The following is a 19,569-nucleotide window of genomic DNA, read 5'->3' on the forward strand; positions in this document are numbered from 1 at the left end:
AAACTTAGATGTGAACAGGTGCCATTGAAATTAATGGTATTTAATGGCATTTTGCTTGTCTGGCATTTTTTTGGGACGTTTTTAGTTGCCAAGGAAGGGGCCGGGAAGCTGGCCGCTGTGTCCTTAACAACCCATGAGTCCTCAGCGGGCTTCCCTGCTGAATGTAAAAAAAAAAGAATTGCTGGCTAAAAAAAAAAATCGTGGAGAAAAAAAAATAGCGTGGGGCCCCCCCCCCCCCCCGGTCCATAACAGGCCCTTGGTTCTAGTATGGATTCGGAGGGGACCCCCCCACGACAAAATGTATTAAAAAAAATGGTGTGGGGTCATTTCATTGGTCTCTTTAGCATTTGACTCATCACTGCTGAGCACTGTCTTGTGGGAGTAAGGGTATGTGGGGGACACGGTCATCCTACACCTTGGAAAAGTCTTATGGAGAATGCAATGCTGGATCAGAGGGATAGATGACCCGGTCTCCCAGGATGCATGTATGCTACCTGTGCTATTGCAGAACTGCCATTTTGATATTTTTAAAGACCTGCCAAGTCTCTAAGCAGAAATGCTAATTGTGTTTTCTAATTTACAAATGAATGGATAGTACTTTATGAAATGATTAGTACAAAGAAAAAAAAAACATAGCCACAGCCAGTGCTAAGCTGTGTTGTTGCAAGTGCACTGAATTGGCTAAAATTGATTGTAAAGTTTTTCCTATAAAAATAACAAACCCGTTTAACTTTACCGCCTCCACCTGTTGCAGTGGATTTGCATAGAGGAGCCCAGATCCTCCTCTTCTCGGCTCCCTCTTCTGTGCTTCTTGCCCCTCCCTCCTGTTCAGTGCCCCCACAGCAAGCAGCTTGCAATGATGGCACCTGAGCCGAGTCACAGCTCCCTCTGTCCATTCAGACATAGAGCCCTGGTCCCTCTCTTCCCTGATTGGCTAGCTGACTTTGACAGCAGTGGGAGCCATTGGCACCGCTGCTGTGCCTCAGCCAATCAGGAAAGAGACTTTTGGGTGGCTGAGACACTCATGGACAGAGATGGGACACGGGTAAATATTCTGGGGGCCCGAGAGGGGCTGCTTTACACACAAGGCTTTTTTCATCTTGATGCATAAAGACTTTCCCCTCTTCAAGGTAGGATATTTTGTATTTTATTAATTTGTTTATATTATTTGTAGATCATTAAAAGCATCACTGAAGTTATGAGGTCTTGTCTCTGTCATTCAATAGCATGCTGTGTTGTAATCGATCTTGTACAGACTTTCTTTTTAAATGTATCTTGCATGAGCTTCTTCTTTGCCAGAATTGCACCATGCAGGAATATTTTGCACTTTTGACATTTTCTTTTTTTTTTTTCATTTTTTTTTTTTTCATGCAGACTACCTTCTTTCGACAACATGGCTGTACCACAAATGACTCAAACGCGAAATACAACAGTCGAGCAGCAAACCTGTACAGGGAGAAAATTAAAGCGCTTGCGTCACAAGCAACAAGGAAACATGGCACTGATGTAAGTTCTGTGGAAAACCAATTTGTTACAGGGCGCAACTAAAACCTATTCAGTTTATCTCTGAAATACATTTCCCCATGTTTTGATGTTTTGCTTCTTAACCATGTCCGCTCCGGAAGAAACACAGGATCTCGGTCTCCCCTACTAGCAGAACAGCGATCTGCCTTGTTTACATAGGCAGACCGCCGTTATGCCTCTCTCGTGAACGATCGGCGGGTCCCGGCAGACATCGGGTTCGCCAGACCCACTGATTGGCTCCCGCTGTGATCAATCACAGTTTGTTTATGGGGCAGTCGGCAGGTGGTTAATAAAAGCTTGTCTGCTGGACTACAGTATTGCACCCACTTCTCTCCCATTCCCACCCATTTCTGCCCCTCTACACATGCATGCATACATCCATTTTTCTTTCCCAGCAAAACAATGTTGCTTCCTGGACTCCCAAGGGTCCTGACAGTCCATCTTCCTTGCTATTGCAATCTGGCCACAAAAGCACCAAAGTGGATCCATGTTGGCATGGTTAGTTTGCAGTTCCCAGTTTGCTACAGAATGCCATGCCAACCCACAGCATGTGTGTAGTCCCATAGACCACATTGCCCACATACTCCCTACCCAGCTCTGCCTCACACATAATAAAAATGGGGTTAGCTGACGTCCCCAAGGGAAACTCCTCCTGCTACTTCCAGATGTGTTGCGAATATCCCAGGAATCTTATGATGCTTGTGTTCCCAAACTGAAATACTTTGATGTGAAGTGGACATCCCAGGAGGCAGTATTTCAGTGAGGGGATAATGCATATTGTGCTGTTGAATATATGTACAGGCTTTCTGGGGGTGTCATACAAGTAATTTGGATCTGGCCATGAAACTTGCCTTCCTGCACATGTTGACATACCGCAGGTCTCAGTTGAGCCCAAAATACTTGATTACCTATAAATGTTGGGATCATGGCACATAAAGGCAAAGGAAATAATCATCTCATACAGGTGAAACTCGAAAAAAATTGACTATCGTGCAAAAGTTCATTTATTTCACTAATGCAACTTGAAAAGTGAAACTAATATATGAGATAGACTCATTACATGCAAAGCAAGAAAGTTCAAGCCGTGATTTGTCATCATTGTGATGATTATGGCTTGCAGCTCATGAAAACCCCAAATCCACAATCTCAGAAAATTAGAATATTGTGAAAAGGTGCGGTATTGCAGGCTCAAAGTGTCCCACTCTAATCAGCTAATTAAGCCATAACTCCTGAAAAGGGTTTCCGAGCCTTTAAATTGTCTCACAGTCTGGTTCAGTAGGAATCACAATCGTGGCGAAGACTGCTGACCTAACAGTTATGCAGAAAACCATCATTGACACCCTCCATAAGGAGGGAAAGCCTCAAAAGGTAACTGCAAAAGAAGTTGTATGTTCCCTAAGTGCTGTATCAAAGCACATTAATAGAAAGTTATGTGGAAGAAAAAGCTGCTCTAGCAGCAGGGATGACCGCAGCCTGGAGAGGTTTGTCAGGAAAAGGCCATTCAAAAGTGTTGGGGACTTTCACAAGGAGTGGACTGAGGCTGGAGTCGGTGCATCAAGAACCCCCACACACAGACGGATCCTGGACATGGGCTTCAAATGTCGTATTCCTCTTGTCAAGCCACTCCTGAACAACAAACAACGTCAGAAGCGTCTTACCTGGGCTAAAAAAAAACAGACCTGATCTGTTGCTCAGTGGTCCAAAATCCGCTTTTCTGATAAGAGCAAATGTTGCATCTCATTTAGAAACCAAGGACCCACAATATGGAGGAAGAATGGAGAAGCACACACTGCAAGATGCTTGAAGTCCAGTGTGAAGTTTCCACAGTCTGTGTTGATTTGGGGAGCAATGTCATCTGCTGGTGTTGGTCCACTGTGCTTCATTAAATAAGGGTCACTCTATAGGCGTCAACCAGGAGATTTTGGAGCACTTCATGCTTTCTCCCGCAGACGAGCTCTATGGGGATGCTGACTTCATTTTCCAGAAGGACTTGGCACCTGCCCCCACTGCCAAAGGCACCAAAACCTGGCTCAATGACCATGGGATTACTGTGCTTGATTGGCCAGCAAACTCGCCTGACCTGAGCCCCATATTTCTGGGGCATTGCCAAGAGAAAGATGAGAGGCATGAGACCGAACAATGCAGAAGAGCTGAAGGTCGCTATTGAAGCATCCTGGTCTTCCATAACACCTCAGCAGTGCCACAGGCTTATGGCTTCCATGCCACGCTGCATTGAGGCAGTAATTGCTGCGAAAGGGACCCAAACCAAGTACTGAGTACATATGCATGCTTATACTTTTCAGAGATCCGATATTGTTATGTACAATCCTTGTTTTATTGATTGCATGTAATATTCAAATTTTCTGAGATTGTGGATTTGGGGTTTTCATGAGCTGTAAGCCATAATCATCACAATTTCACGGCCTAAACTATCCCATATATTAGTTTAACCTTTTTAAGTTGCATTAGTGAAATAAATGAACTTTTGCATGATATTCAATTTTTTCGAGTTTCGCCTGTATTATCCATCCATCCCTTTTTTTTTTTTTTTTTTTTTTATATTATTTATGTGCTATAATTTTATTCTGTTTTCATCTTTGCATGCATAAAAAAAAAAAAGTCTTAATTTTACAAGTAACAAATTTATTAACACAGGATGCTTCTAGAGGGCACCAACTCTACTTTAGGGCCAGTTCACACCAGACGCAGTTCCGTACAGTTTCGTGTGCATTTTTTCTGCACTAAAAATGCATGCACAGTGTTTTCCATGTATTCCAATGGCTCCGGTGCAGAAACTGACTGCATGGTGTGAACTAGAGCCATTGGAATACATGGAAAACACTGTGCATGCTTTTTGTGCATAAAAAAAAGCACACGGAACTGCGTCTGGTTAGAACTGGCCCTTAGAGAGAAGTGGAGGAGTGTGTCCTCTTTGGCAGTACTCAGCTGTGTGCAACTTAATATCCTGCTATTCATGTCTTTTATATTTATAGCACTATGGTAAACCAAATATTTCAACCCTGTTCTCTTTTTTTTTGTCCTGCGTCCTACCTTTTTGCTTTTGTTATTGGAAAAGGGGTTTTGACATTCTAAGATTGGAAGTGCCCAACTATCACCCTGCACAGAGTTCTGTACTTGCCAGTATGTCCATCCCTGGAAATGGGTGGATGGCTGGACATGGCTCATATTCTAAGTTTGTGGTAGCCTTTAAAGTGGACTTTGCTGTAAAATGCAGGGTCCACTCATACTGACATGGCCCCCTGCCCATTTAAAAATTGCCTAATGTTACTGGTTCCAAAATGTATCTATAAGGAAAAAGTTGCATATAAACTTGCCCTGCAACATTTGTTACCCACGATACCTGAGTGAGGATGAGCAACTGAAAACTTGTGAAAAGGCACTCTGTCAGGAGGCTCTTCCCACAAGAATTTACCTGCTCTGCCTTCCCCAAGAATCTTCCTGGAAAGACTGGCATACCAAGCAGTGCAAAAGATGTTGGTAAGGTGAGTATATCATTTTTTTTTTTTTTTTTTTTTACAGCTACATTTTGGAACTACTAACACAGGGTGATTTTAGAGAGAGAGAGAGAGATGGGTCCAGATATTATGTTATATTCTAGTGCTTAATCTAAGCTGACGTTTGTTTGTTTTTCCTGTTAATTGCAGCTGTGGATAGATGGCTGCGGGGTCCCACCACTCCCACCCTCACCGCAACAAAAGGAGGAAGATTTCTTTGCTGCACACGTTGAGGTATTGATAAAGGAGGGAGCTATCGGGGAATGTTAAGTACTGGGTTGGGCCCATTCACACCACATGCATTGCAGAGCTTTTTTTTTTTTTTTTCTCCATTGGAAACACATAGAAAGTAGGTTATATGGGTTCTAATGGCATAGTTCACACCAGTGCAGTGAATTCCAGTGCTTTTCAGTTCCATAAAAAAAGAAAAAAAAAGTATAACATGCTGCCTTTTTTTTTTCATGCACAGAACTGTACTGGAATTTGGTAAAAAGCATCCAAAACGGACCCAATACAGAAGAAAAAAGTGTGTGTGTGTGTGTTTTTTGTTTTCTTTACCGATTTTTCAAGTGCATTTTAGTTCCCAAATTCCAAAAGCATACATTAAAGCGGGAGTTCACCCATTTATAAAAAAAAAAAAATTCTCCCCTTAGCTTCCTGCTCGTTCGGTCTAGGGGAATCGGCTATTTGTATTAAAATATGAGCAGTACTTACCCGTTTTCGAGCTGCATCTTCTTCCGTCGCTTCCGGGTATGGGTCTTCGGGAGCGGGCGTTCCTTCTTGATTGACAGCCTTCCGAGAGGCTTCCGACGGTCGCATCCATCGCGTCACTCATAGCCGAAAGAAGCCGAACGTCGGTGCGGCTCTATACTGCACCTGCGCACCGACGTTCGGCTTCTTTCGGAAAATCGTGAAGAGATGGATGCGACCGTCGGAAGCCTCTCGGAAGACTGTCAATCAAGAAGGAACGCCCATTCCCGCAGCCCATACCCGGAAGCGACGGAGAGGATGCATCTCGTAAACGGGTAAGTACTGCACATATTTTAAAATAAATAGCCGATTCCCCTAGTAAAAACGAGCAGGAATCTAAGGGGGAAAAGTGCCCTCTAAGGGTGAACCCCCGCTTTAACATGCAAAGTTAACTTTAACAAACTGCATTGGGGCAGCAAACATGTTTGAGCAACATTTGGTAGATGTTCAAAAAAATTGTTAACTTCTATTAAAATGCAGGAGCTTTAATGTGATCTTGAGAACTGATATTTCCCTTTTGGCTTAATAATTCTAAATTTCTAACAGCAGGTCATTGACACAAGTAGTACAGACTGGACACAGACACTGATGACATCAGAACCTGCTTTACAGAGTCCTCCACAAACCATCGCTGATGGCAAAGAAGGTATGATTACGGGGGATTACTGGGCTGCTTTTCTGGTATTCAACAAGTTGGAGAAGTAGGTAATTTCCTTAAATTTACACCACAAACCAGATTGCCAACCTGAAGTAAACCTCTATCGTAAAAGACCACTTAGCCCTAATCATGCTGATGTTTTTTCTCTTTCGTTCATAGACGGACACAGCATCCTTTGACCTTCGGGTTATGTTCTTCCTACCAGGAGATTTTAGGCAGAATTTCCACAGCACTCAAGGTGTTAAAACTTTCCCTCATGCCGCTCCTCCCAGGGGGCGTGGCTCCCCCAGGCATAACCCACACCCTGCTCCAGCAGCTTCAGTTTGTTTCTGCCTAACCGTCAGGAGAGTCAGGCTCTCTCTGGAGTCCTGGACTCTGGAGTTTTTTCTTGCAAATTTTTTTGCATTTTGCGAGTTTTTTCCTCGCTTTTTTATTCTATTTTTATTTTTGAATCCTGCGATTCTTCTATCAACAGCCGACTGGGTGACAGGCTGGGTCCTCGACCCTTGTAGTCCCCCCAGGTTCGGCCTTCGAGCGTGTGCCGGCCCTCAGCTCCGCTTTGGGACGTCCACGACAGGCCCCATTGCTCCAGGGGCGGCCGGGGAACTTCGGTTCTAGGGCACACATATGACCGGTCTCTATGGCCTTGTCACAGTGTGTCTGGCTGACAGCCATGCCGTTCGCGGACGTTGGTTCTGTCTGGGATACCTCCAGCCGGGTAGTCGCAGGACAGGTAAGTAGTGGCCCCTTACTCAGGTAAGTGGTCTGGCTGGAATGTTTTCCCTTGGGAGGTCGACTGAGGGTTTTCCCCTGCTTTCCTCTCTCCCTTATTCCTCTCCCTCCTTCCCCCTTTGGGTGACGGCTGTGCAGGGGGTTTTTTCCCTGGGGCTCATATTTTTTTCACTCGGGTATGGCTGGGGCTGTTCTGTGTCACTGCAGGGGACTGTGGTGGACATTCTGGGCATTTTTGTGTGTGCTGTGTGCTGTTTTGGTGTACTGTCATTTTTGGGTACACTGTCTTTTTAAAACTGCGCAACGGCGGCCATTTTGCCGGAGCCGCGCTTGTATTATTCGGCGGCCATTTTCTTGTGGCCGGCGCCGTTTTCAGCACTAGTTCGGCCTCTAGTGGCCGTTTCGGCGGGGAAAAAAGACCGCGAATCATCTGAGGGGACAGACGCAGCGCTGCAGCTTCTCCTCAGCACACACTTGTCCTTCACAGACCGCGCTGTACCAGGGGGGTGGTGAGTCTCAGGGGGCCCCAGACTGTGCTCTAGCGGCCGGGAGGTGACCTGTGGGGGACTTTTTTTCCTGCCATTGGCAGTGGGGGTGACACGGCAGCTGCAATATGGAGCCTGAATCAGGCCCCTCATTCCTCACAATGCCGGAATTAACCCTTAGCGCCCCTCCCCCTGCCACATCTGTTGAATCGGTGTCGGCTGTCCTGGAGTCTTTTCTCACCAGGTTTGAAGCTGCCAGTGCTCGGTTGGGGGGTAAAAAGCGCCCCCCCCCCAGAGGCTGTTTCTGGGGATATCTCTGACGCAGAATCTGATAACGCTGTTGCTGCTTCTGGTTCTGTCATGTCAGAGGATGCGGGCTTAACCCACATGGACAGCGAGGATGACTCTGCTGCGGAGTCTGCTGACAAGGAATTTGTTGGAGCTCTTATTACTGCGGTACGTGAGACTCTTCATTTAGAGGATGTGGCGGAGACACCAGCGGTGTCAGTCCCTTTTGGATTCCGCAAACCACCGCGTACCGCTAAGGTATTCCCCTGTGTTCCTTATTTGGACAATTTGTTGTATAAGGAATGGGATACACCGCAAAAGGCTTTTACTGTTCCTAAAAGCTTTGCTACCCGTTACCCCCTGGAGGAGGACTTTTTAAAAAAGTGGGTCACTCCTCCGTCGGTGGACCCTCCTGTGTCCAGACTGAGTAAGGCTACTACGTTGCCTGTGGAGGGGGCTCCTGCTTTCAAGGACCCCGCTGATAGGAGAGTGGAGGCCGTGGCCCGCTCCCTGTTCTCGGTGGTGGGTTCGGCGGTAAGGCCGGCTCTGGCCGGCGCCCTGGTTGCTCAGACGCTAACTGAAAGGGCGAAGCTCCTGCTGCAGGATCTGGAGGTCCAGGGTGCTTCCGAGTCCTCTAGGGACCTGGCTGAGCAGTTGATTCAGGGTCAGAAGTTTCTCTGTGAGGCGGCTATGGATTCGATTCCTTTGCTTTCCAGGGCTTCTGTCTACGCAGTGGTTCTGCGCCGCCTTATATGGCTGAAGTGCTGGTCGGCTGACCAGTCCTCGAAAAAGGCCTTGGTGGATTTGCCCTTTAAGGGCGGACGGCTCTTTGGGGCATCCCTGGATGACATCATTAAGGATGCCACTGGAGGTAAGAGCACCTTGCTCCCTCAGTCGGGGAAGGGTAAGGAACCTCGCCGCAAGCAAGGTCCTACTTTTACTACCCCTAAGCGTTTTTTTTCGTGCGCCCAGCGCGGCTGGAAAAGGTCCGCAAGGGGCAAAAGCCCCTGCTGCCGGGCGTAAGCGCCCCTGGTTTAACAAACCAAACAAGCCTGCGGACAAGCCTGCTTCCGCATGAAGGTCTGCCCCCGCCCGGGTCTCGGGTGGGGGGACGGCTTCACGACTTCGCGGATCGGTGGAACTCTCTTCTGACCGACCGTTGGGTTTGCGAGGTGGTCGCCTCGGGGTACAAGATAGAGTTCCTCTCTTGTCCCCCAAACAGATTTTTTCCATCCAACCTCCAGCTTCCTCAGGATCGGCGGCTAGCCCTATCCGGGGCTGTCCAGGATCTTCTGGACAGAGGGGTGGTTGTGCCGGTTCCCTCGCTGGAACGGTTTCGGGGGTTCTACTCCAATCTGTTCGTGGTTCCCAAGAAGGGAGGGGTTCGCCCTGTCCTGGACCTAAAGGCCCTCAACTCCTTTGTCAAGGTGCAGCGATTCAGGATGGAGTCGGTCCGTTCTATCATAGCGGCCCTCCACCAGGGGGACTTCATGGCGTCCTTGGACATCATGGACGCATACCTGCATGTCCCCGTTTGCACAAGCCACCAAAGATATCTGCGTTTTGCGATCGGGGAGGACCACTATCAATTTGTGGCCCTCCCGTTCGGGCTGGCGTCGGCACCACGGGTGTTCACCAAGGTGCTCGCCCCGATCCTGGCCTTGCTAAGGCAGCGAGGGATCGCTATCGTGGGATACCTGGACGACCTTCTCCTGAGAGCTTCTTCAAGCTCAGAGTTAGAGGAGGACGTGTCCATCACGTGTCGGACTCTGCAGGAGTTCGGCTGGCTTCTGAATCTCAAAAAATCAGTGTTGGTTCCGTCCCAGAGGCTGGAACACCTGGGGCTGGTTTTGGATTCGGGGGAGGCAAAAGTGTTCCTCCCATCGGAAAAACTGCGGACCCTGCAATCTGCAGTGAGACAGTTGTCGACCCAGAAGTGGTCGTCTCTTCGCTTCTGCATGCGGGTTCTGGGTCTGATGGTGGCCTCCTTCGAGGCGGTTCCGTATGCCCAATTCCACACCAGGGTACTACAGAAGGAGGTTCTGTCACGATGGGACAGGGTCCCATCTTCTCTGGATCGCCAGATTCGGTTGAGCCATCTGGCCAAGTCTTCCCTGGCATGGTGGCTGACGTCTCCGGTGCTTCGGTCCGGGAAGTCTTTTCTTCCGTGCCGCTGGACAGTGGTCACGACGGATGCCAGCCTCTTCGGCTGGGGGGGCGTCTGGGGCACCCAGTCAGCCCAGGGGCGCTGGACTCAGGAGGAGTCCCGCCTGCCGATCAATATCCTGGAGCTCCGAGCGATCAAGCTGTGCCTTGTCAGGTGGTCCCTGGAGCTGCAGGGCCGTCCTGTCAGGATCCAGTCCGACAACGCCACGGCCGTGGCGTACGTCAATCATCAGGGCGGCACAAGGAGCTCGGCCGCGGCGACGGAGGTCGCTCACATACTTCGGTGGGCCGAAAGGTCCGTTCCGGCCCTGTCAGCGGTATACATTCCGGGAGTTCTGAATTGGCAAGCCGACTTCCTAAGTCGCACGACTCTGGATCAAGGGGAGTGGTCTCTCCACCCGGAGGTTTTTCAGATCCTGTGCCAAAAATGGGGCACTCCAGACGTGGACCTTCTGGCGTCCCGTCTCAATCGGAAGGTACCACGGTTTGTGGCCAGGTCAAGGGACCCCTGGGCAGACGCGTCAGACGCGTTAGTGGCTCCCTGGGGTCAATATCACCTGATTTACGCCTTCCCTCCTCTAAGGCTCCTACCCCGCCTGCTGCGCAGGGTGGAAGCCGAAGGGATTCCAACGATCCTGATCGCCCCAGATTGGCCGCGTCGCTCTTGGTACGCGGACCTGGTACGTCTGGTGGCAGACGCCCCCTGGCGCCTGCCTCTGAGGGAAGATCTCCTGTCTCAGGGCCCGATCTTCCATCCTGCTTTACGGTCACTGGCTTTAACGGCGTGGCTGTTGAGAACCAGGTACTGAAGGACCGGGGCCTGTCGGGTCCGGTAATCTCTACCATGATGCGTGCACGGAAGTCCACTTCTCGAAAAATTTATCATCGTACATGGAAAGCATACATCTCTATGTGTGAGGAGATGAAGTGGCACCCCCGTACTTACGTGGTGTCCCGGATCCTGCTGTTCCTACAGCGGGGAGTGGACCAGGCTCTTGCCTTGAGCACGATCAAGAGTCAGATTTCTGCTCTGGCTGTTTATTTTCAGCGTCCCGTGGCAGCGCACTCTTTGGTTCGCACGTTTGTGCAGGGGGTCCGGCATGTGGCCCCCCCGGTGCGCTCTCCGCTACCTTCTTGGGACTTGAACTTGGTCCTCTCGGCGCTTCAGCGTGCCCCCTTTGAGGACATTCGGGAGATCCCCTTGCTGACTTTGTCGCAGAAGGTGGTCTTTCTGGTAGCTATTACCTCTATCAGACGAGTGTCTGAACTGGCGGCCTTGTCTTGCAAGGCCCCCTACTTGGTCATCCATCAGGATAAGGCGGTGCTGCGCCCGCGACCTTCTTTTCTTCCGAAGGTCGTTTCGGCCTTTCACATTAACGAGGACATTGTTGTTCCATCATTATGTCCTCAGCCGAAGAACCCGAAGGAAGACGTTTTACATTCTCTAGATGTGGTTCGGGCCCTTCGAGTTTACTTGTCGGCGACAGCTCCGTTCCGGAAGTCGGACTCGCTGTTCGTGTCTGTGTCCGGTCCCAGTAAGGGCCTGGCAGTCTCGTCGGCCACCATTTCCAGGTGGATCCGACAGGTTGTGCTTCAGGCCTACGCCCTGAAGGGGCGGGCGCCTCCCTTTCGGGTCACGGCGCATTCGACCAGGGCGATTGGAGCCTCCTGGGCTTTCCGACACCAAGCCTCTGTGTTACAGGTGTGTAAGGCTGCGACCTGGTCGTCGGTCCACACTTTCTCAAAGTTTTATAAGGTGGATGTGAGTGCATCTTCTGATGCCTCATTCGGCCGCAGGGTGTTACAGGCGGCAGTTTAAGGTTGGAGTTCCTCCGTTGAGTAACTCCGGTTTTGTTTGGGGTGTAACCTGTTGTTTGCTGTGTTATTTTTCCCACCCCTCGTTTTTTTGACACTGCTTGGGGACGTCCCGAAGGTCAAAGGATGCTGTGTCCGTCTATGAACGAAAGAGAAAAAAGGATTTTTGTACTCACCGTAAAATCCATTTCTCTGAGTTCATAGACGGACACAGCACCCACCCCTCCTTGGTTTGTACTGCTTGTTACGAACTGAAGCTGCTGGAGCAGGGTGTGGGTTATGCCTGGGGGAGCCACGCCCCCTGGGAGGAGCGGCATGAGGGAAAGTTTTAACACCTTGAGTGCTGTGGAAATTCTGCCTAAAATCTCCTGGTAGGAAGAACATAACCCGAAGGTCAAAGGATGCTGTGTCCGTCTATGAACTCAGAGAAATGGATTTTACGGTGAGTACAAAAATCCTTTTTTTCACCTTAAAGTGTTTGTGAACCCATTTGTATAAGTCTATGCCGGACCCTCTATTGGAGCCTGGCATAGCACACTGTGTAGGTCATTTTAAAAAACAAGCAGTGTAAATACTGATACATTTTTTTTTTTTTTCCAGCTGTCTTCAGGCCGGTCACATGACTTGCAGTCTCTTTCCAGCTCCGATGGATGGCTTCTGCAGGAGGAGCCGTGATCTCCCTCTGACATCATCTGGGGAGATCACGTGGCCGCTCTGCTCCTCCCACAAAAGCTCTGTCTTGTAGCTGAAAAGCGAGTCACGTGACCGGCCTGAAGACAGCTGAAAATCTGTATTTACACTGCTTGTTTTTTTAACCACTAAGGCTCCATTTACACGAGGCGGACTCCGTTCCTACGGAGTCCGCCTGCTCCCGCCAGCTCAGCGGGAGATCAGTCCGCAGATCTCCACTGAGCCGACGGATGACAAGCTCCTCTCTGCTCACTGAGCGGGGAGGGGCTTGTCGGGCACCGTTGTCTCCTATGGAGCGATCTGATTAAAACGAACAGCATGTCCGTTTTCATCAGATCTTACCCGATCCGATCCGCATGGATGGATGGGGACCTCCCCCCCCCCCCCATACGTCTGTTTTTAGCGGATCGGGTCGTATGTCAGCGGACATGTCTCCGGTGACATCCGACGCTCCATAGGGATGCATGGATCGGCCGTTCAGGTCCGCCGTCCAAACTGACAGGCGGACCCGAACGGTCCGTCCGTGTGAATGAGGCCTTAATCCCTGGACCATTATGCAGCTAAAGGACCAGGCCCCTTTCTTTATCGTACATCACGGGACACAGAGCGGCATTCATTACTATATGGGTTATATGGAGTACCTTCAGGTGTAGACACTGGCAATCTCAAACAGGAAATGCCCCTCCCTATATAACCCCCTCCCATAGGAGGAGTACCTCAGTTTTTACGCCAGTGTCTTAGGTGTTAGTCATGGTTTAGCTTGCCTCCGCATCCTTGGGATTAGGTGAGCTACCGGTTCTGTCCAAAAAAGCCTCAGCGCTAAAGTGGTCAGTAACCGGACCCCAAACCCTTGGGGTATAGCCCATAATGCTTTTCTTTTTAGAGAGCTGGACCCTGGGCCCAGAACTTAGAAACCTTTGGGTACCTAAAGTTTTCTGTTGCCAGGGTGCTATATGGGCCCAGGACAGTGGATCCTTCATAGGAACCCAGGGCCTGAAGGTCTAGACATCCCCACGGAGATGGGGGAAGATTGGGCCTCTTGCTTGGCAAAGTCCTGCGGCATGGAGCAGGTAAGTGAGGGGAAAACTTGCGGAACTTGGTTCTTAGCAGGTTTTTTTCTGGGGGGTCACAGGGGACATGCCTAAAGTTATGCACTGCATCTGGCAAACTAGTCACATATCATAAAGATAGGATGGCTCTCTATGTATTATTCCCCATAAGATGTGACCTCCCTTGTAGTGTTGGAAAAGCATTGAGTGGGGCCTGTGTTATATAAAAATATATGTGTGTGTCAGAGAGCTTTGCTTACCTGCAGGCCTCCAGGCGATGCTCCATTCAGTCTTCCTCCTCAGAGCCTGCAAGCAGGCAAAACGCTGACCTCCTCATGGTTCCAGGCTGCAGGCTGCAGTTTGCTGGAACAGAGAGGTCCCTTCCTCCCAAAATCCCCCCCCCCTCCCCCTGTCGGGAGGGGCATTTCCTGTTTGAGGTTGCTGGGGGGGAAGGGCGGGTCAGTGGCTTAAAGGAAGGGGCGGCCCTTCCTTGTTTGTTCCATCAATACTTTGGAACTGAGGAGAAAGACCAGAGCGGCAGCACGGGGCGCCGAGGACACACAGTGGCCAGAAAGGATATTGCAGTCTTCAGAGGACTGTTTTGTCAAGCCTAGAAATAGGCTGTTTCTTTTCCATCTCATAGTTTTTCTTTGCAATACTACTCAGGGGGACAGAATGTTTTTTCTTTCCTGGATTTGAAACAAAAACGAAAAAAAAAAAAAAAAAAAAAAAAAAAGTCATCTAGGGGAGAGGAAGCATTTTTTTATCCCCCAAACAGGTGTTTGGACAATTAACTTTTATAGTTCCAAATACCAATAGGTAGCAGGTGTACCTCGGTATTGTACCATGGTATGCCGCTGTTTTCCCTACAGGGAGCCTTGGGGCCATCGGGATCTGGGGCTGGAGCTGACGCGGGTCAGTCCAACCCTAAGATGGTCATGGACGAGGTATTACTCACCTCTTTAAAAGAGATGCAGAAAAGCATGGGAAAAATGATATCCGCAGCTATGCGGGGCAGTAAGCGGAATAGATCTCCGTCGCCCGAGCGCGGACCCTCAGAAGAGGAGGTCCTTTCCTCAGGGGAATTGGACGACCTCTTGGACACGGACCAAGTAGGTTCAGGGATCGAAGACCCGGATACAGAGGAGTCTGGGGCAGTCTCCCTGAGGGAGAGCTGGTGGATTCAAGGATTGTCGGACTTGGTCCATAGGACATTCAACTTGCCAGTACCAGATCTCCAGGTATCGACGGTTTCAGCTTTGGGCTCACTGAGGGCGCCTCAAAGCAATGCTGTGTTTCCGATCCATCCTCTATTAGAGGGAATTTTGTTCCAAGATTGGAACAAGCCAGATAAGATCTTCTTACCACCTAAAAGGTTCTCTGTCCTATATCCTATGGAAGAAAATTTTTCCAAAAGATGGGCTACTCCTGCAGTGGACGCAGCCATCTCATGTGTTAACAGATCGTTAACATGCCCTGTAGAAAACATACAGGTGTTCAAGGATCCAGTTGATAAGCGCTTGGAAGCACTACTTAAGAACTCCTTCACTACTGCAGGGGCAGTAGTACAGCCAGCTGTGGCTGCGATTGGGGTCGCTCAAGCATTATCGGATCAATTTAAGCAGATGCTTAAACTTATTCCGGCCCAGCAGGCAGAAAAATTTTCGGATGTCCCTAAGGCCATGTTTTACGGTAGACGCAATCAAGGATTCTATCCAGCAAGCGTCACGTTTATCGTTATCCCTTATCCATATGAGAAGACTCTTATGGTTAAAAAGCTGGGAGGCTGAGCCCCCATGCAAGAAGCTCCTGGTAGGGTTCCCCTTCCATGGAGGACGACTCTTCGGAGAAGACCTAGATAAATACATTCAGACCATTTCAAACGGCAAGAGTACTCTCTTGCCAACTAAGAAGAAGGTTCAGGGACCTGCGTTTAAACGACAGTATTCCCCTGGGCAGGGGCCCTCTAATGCCAAGCAGTATCGACGGCCTCCTGCAAAAGCAAACTTCGGCTTCAACAGCAGATCACAAGGACAGGCTGTTAGAGGCAAAAGGCAGTGGTTTCGCAAACCAGCAAAACCAGCCCCCAAGCCAACCTTATGAAGGGGCGCCCCCACCCACGAAGGTGGGGGGAAGGCTGCGACTCTTTTCAGAGATTTGGGAAGCCAGCATTCCCGACGAGTGGGTACGGTCTTCCGTGGCCACAGGCTACAAATTAGATTTCCTAAGGTTTCCTCCTCCTCATTTCCAGAAGTCGAGGATTCCAAACGATCCGGAAAAGGGAGCCGCATTAAGATCGGCATTAGATCATCTACTTTCCCAGGAAGTAATAGTAGAGGTACCAGTCCTGGAACAGGGGCTGGGTTTCTACTCCAACCTATTCATCATCCCAAAATCCAATGGAGATGTCAGGCCAATTTTGGACCTAAAGATGGTAAATGCATATCTAAAGATCCGCTCATTTCGGATGGAATCCGTGCGGTCAGCAGCTGCCACACTCCAGAAGGACGACTTCATGGCGTCCATAGACATAAAGGATGCCTACCTTCATGTTCCAATTTATCAGCCACATCAAAGATATCTACGCTTCATGGTGGCTTCGCGTCACTTCCAATTCGTGGCGCTTCCCTTCGGGTTGGCTACGGCCCCCCGGGTGTTCACGAAGGTCCTAGCTCCAATCCTAGCCAAACTAAGGATCCAAGGGGTCACGATCCTAGCATACCTGGACGACCTCCTAGTCATAGATCACTCGTCTCCCGGCTTGGAGCGAGCAGTGGCCCTCACGGTCCAATACATCGAGAGGTTCGGCTGGGTCCTAAATCGAGAAAAGTCAGCTTTCCAGCCCACAAAGCAGTTGGAATATCTCGGCATGAGATTAGACACAGAACAACAAGGAGTGTTCCTACCTCTGAGGAAGGTAAAAGCCATCAAGGAATTAATCCTACTGGTTCTAAGCAAGAAAGAACCGACTATTCGCCTATGTATGAGGTTACTAGGCAAGATGGTGGCCACATTCGAGGCGGTACCATACGCCCAGAGCCACACTCGCATCCTACAGGCAGCCATCCTGTCAGCATGGAGCAGAAGGCCACAGGCCTTGGATATCCCGTTGCCGCTCTCATCAAGAGTCCGACAAAGTCTGTGTTGGTGGTTAGACCCTCAGAATCTACTGAATGGGAGGTCTTTCAGCCCAGTGGCTTGGAAGATAGTGACCACAGACGCCAGCCTGACGGGCTGGGGAGCAATTTTGGATGGTTGCACTCGCCAAGGTACTTGGGCAAAGCCAGAGAAGCAGTTGCCCATCAACATCTTGGAGCTCAGAGCTGCTCGACTAGCCCTCAGGGCTTGGACGTCAAAATTGCAGGGGTTCCCGGTGAGAATTCAATCAGACAATGCCACGGCCGTGGCACACATAAATCACCAAGGGGGAACCAGGAGTCAAGCCGCTCAGAGAGAGGTGAGCTTGATTCTTCTATGGGCAGAGGCTCATGTGCCCTGCATATCGGCAATATTCATTCCAGGAGTGGACAACTTTCAGGCGGACTTCTTAAGCCGCCAGACTCTATGGCCGGGGGAATGGTCTCTGCATCCACTAGTCTTTCAAGCACTCTGCCAAAGATGGGGAGTGCCAGACGTGGATATCATGGCATCGAGACTCAACAAGAAACTAGACAGGTTCATGTCCCGCTCAAGGGATCCGATGGCCTGCGGAACCGATGCGTTGGTTTGCCCTTGGCATCAGTTCAAACTTCTTTATGCGTTTCCCCCGCTCCAGTTACTACCCCGCCTGCTGCGCAGGATCCGGGTGGAGCACATACCAGTCATCCTGGTAGCTCCAGCATGGCCCAGAAGGGCATGGTACTCACTAATCTTAAGGATGGTAGTGGGAGACCCTTGGACTCTTCCTCTACGGCCAGACCTGCTATCGCAAGGTCCGATCCTCCACCCTGCCTTACGGCATCTAAATTTGACGGCCTGGAAGCTGAATCCCTGATTCTCAGGGGTAGAGGTCTGTCTCAGAAAGTAATCTCTACCCTAATCAGAGCCAGGAAACCGGTCTCTAGGGTGATTTATTACAGGGTCTGGAAGGCCTATGTAGGCTGGTGTGAGTCCAAGCGATGGCTTTCTCGCAAATTTACCATCGATAGAGTATTAAGTTTTCTCCAGCTAGGAGTGGATAAAGGATTGGCATTAAGCACAATCAAAGGACAGATTTCTGCTCTGTCAGTGTGGTTTCAGCGGCCGCTGGCCACCCACTCGCTGGTTAAGACCTTCCTTCAAGGGGTCTTACGTATTAGACCTCCAGTTAAATCCCCGCTTTGTCCGTGGGATTTAAATCTTGTTCTGTCAAGTTTACAGAAACAACCGTTTGAGCCGTTGGCTGATATTCCTTTGGTTCTACTGACAAGGAAGTTAGTATTTTTGGTTGCCATAGTTTCCGCAAGAAGAGTTTCGGAGCTGGCAGCCTTATCCTGTAAGGAACCATATCTTATTTTGCATAAGGACAAGGTCGTTCTCCGCCCTCATCCTTCCTTCCTTCCGAAGGTCATATCCAGTTTTCATTTGAACCAGGATTTGGTATTACCATCCTTCTTCCCTAAACCTACTTCCAGAAAGGAAGGGTTGCTGCATACCTTGGATATCGTCAGGGCCATGAAGGCCTATCTTAAAGCTACAAAGAAGATCCGGAAGACAGATGTGCTGTTCATTCTACCGGATGGGCCCAAGAAGGGGCAGGCAGCTGCAAAGTCCACCATTTCTAGGTGGATTAAGCAATTAATCACTCAGGCCTACGGCTTGAAAGGGTTGCCTCCTCCAGTATCATTAAAGGCTCATTCTACTAGAGCCATGGGCGCCTCCTGGGCAGCACACCACCAGATCTCTATGGCTCAAGTTTGCAAGGCGGCAACCTGGTCTTCTGTCCACACGTTTACAAAATTCTACAAGTTGGACGTAAGAAGGAATACTGATACTGCCTTCGGGCAGGCAGTGCTGCAGGCTGCAGTTTGAGACCCTCGGATTCCGGGGGCTCCTCTTGTTCGAGTTAAATTTAAAAATTTTATTTTTCTCAACTAAGTTGGATTTATTATGATTTGAGTATATCTCTAAATTAAATCCTTTTGTCTTGGAGATGTTCTCCCTCCCCTCATTGTAAGCATTGCTTTGGGACATCCCATATAGTAATGAATGCCGCTCTGTGTCCCGTGATGTACGATAAAGAAAAAGAGATTTTTAATACAGCTTACCTGTAAAATCTTTTTCTTGGAGTACATCACGGGACACAGAGCTCCCACCCCTCTTTTTTGAGGACCATTTTGGGAGGCATACTGCTTGCTACAAAACTGAGGTACTCCTCCTATGGGAGGGGGTTATATAGGGAGGGGCATTTCCTGTTTGAGATTGCCAGTGTCTACACCTGAAGGTACTCCATATAACCCATATAGTAATGAATGCCGCTCTGTGTCCCGTGATGTACTCCAAGAAAAAGATTTTACAGGTAAGCTGTATTAAAAATCTCTTTTTTTGTGATTCGGCACTGCGTTGCTTTAACTGACAATTGCGCGGTCGTGTGACGTAGCTCCCAAACAAAATTTAAGTATTTTTTTTTTCCGCACAAATGGAGCTTTCTTTTGGTGGTATTTGATCACCTCTGCGGTTTTTATTTTTTGAGCTATAAACCAAAATAGAGCGACAATTTTAAAAAAAAAAACAATATTTTTTACCTTTTGCTATAATAAATATCCCCTAAAAATATATATAAAAAAAAAAAAAATTCCCTCGGTTTAGGCAGATACGTATTCATCTACATATTTTTGGTAAAACAAATCGCAATAAGCGTGTATTAATTGGTTTGCGCACAAGTTATAGCGTCTACAAAATAGGGGGTAGTTTTATGG

General features: G+C 49.1%; 1 protein-coding gene across 2 annotated transcripts in view; it reads left to right on the forward strand.

Moving 5' to 3' along the window:
• Positions 1-19,569, forward strand: part of ARFGAP3 (ADP ribosylation factor GTPase activating protein 3) — a 75,913-nt gene that overhangs the window by 27,385 nt on the left and 28,959 nt on the right. For both annotated transcript variants that reach the window (XM_040345557.1, XM_040345558.1), the window contains exons 4-6: positions 1,375-1,506; positions 5,190-5,273; positions 6,336-6,435. In XM_040345557.1, the coding sequence (XP_040201491.1) occupies positions 1,375-1,506; positions 5,190-5,273; positions 6,336-6,435 (316 nt within the window). The remainder of the gene's footprint in view (positions 1-1,374; positions 1,507-5,189; positions 5,274-6,335; positions 6,436-19,569) is intronic.

The sequence above is a fragment of the Rana temporaria genome, chromosome 3 (genome assembly GCF_905171775.1).
Source record: "Rana temporaria chromosome 3, aRanTem1.1, whole genome shotgun sequence".
Classification (NCBI taxonomy): Eukaryota; Metazoa; Chordata; class Amphibia; order Anura; family Ranidae; genus Rana; species Rana temporaria.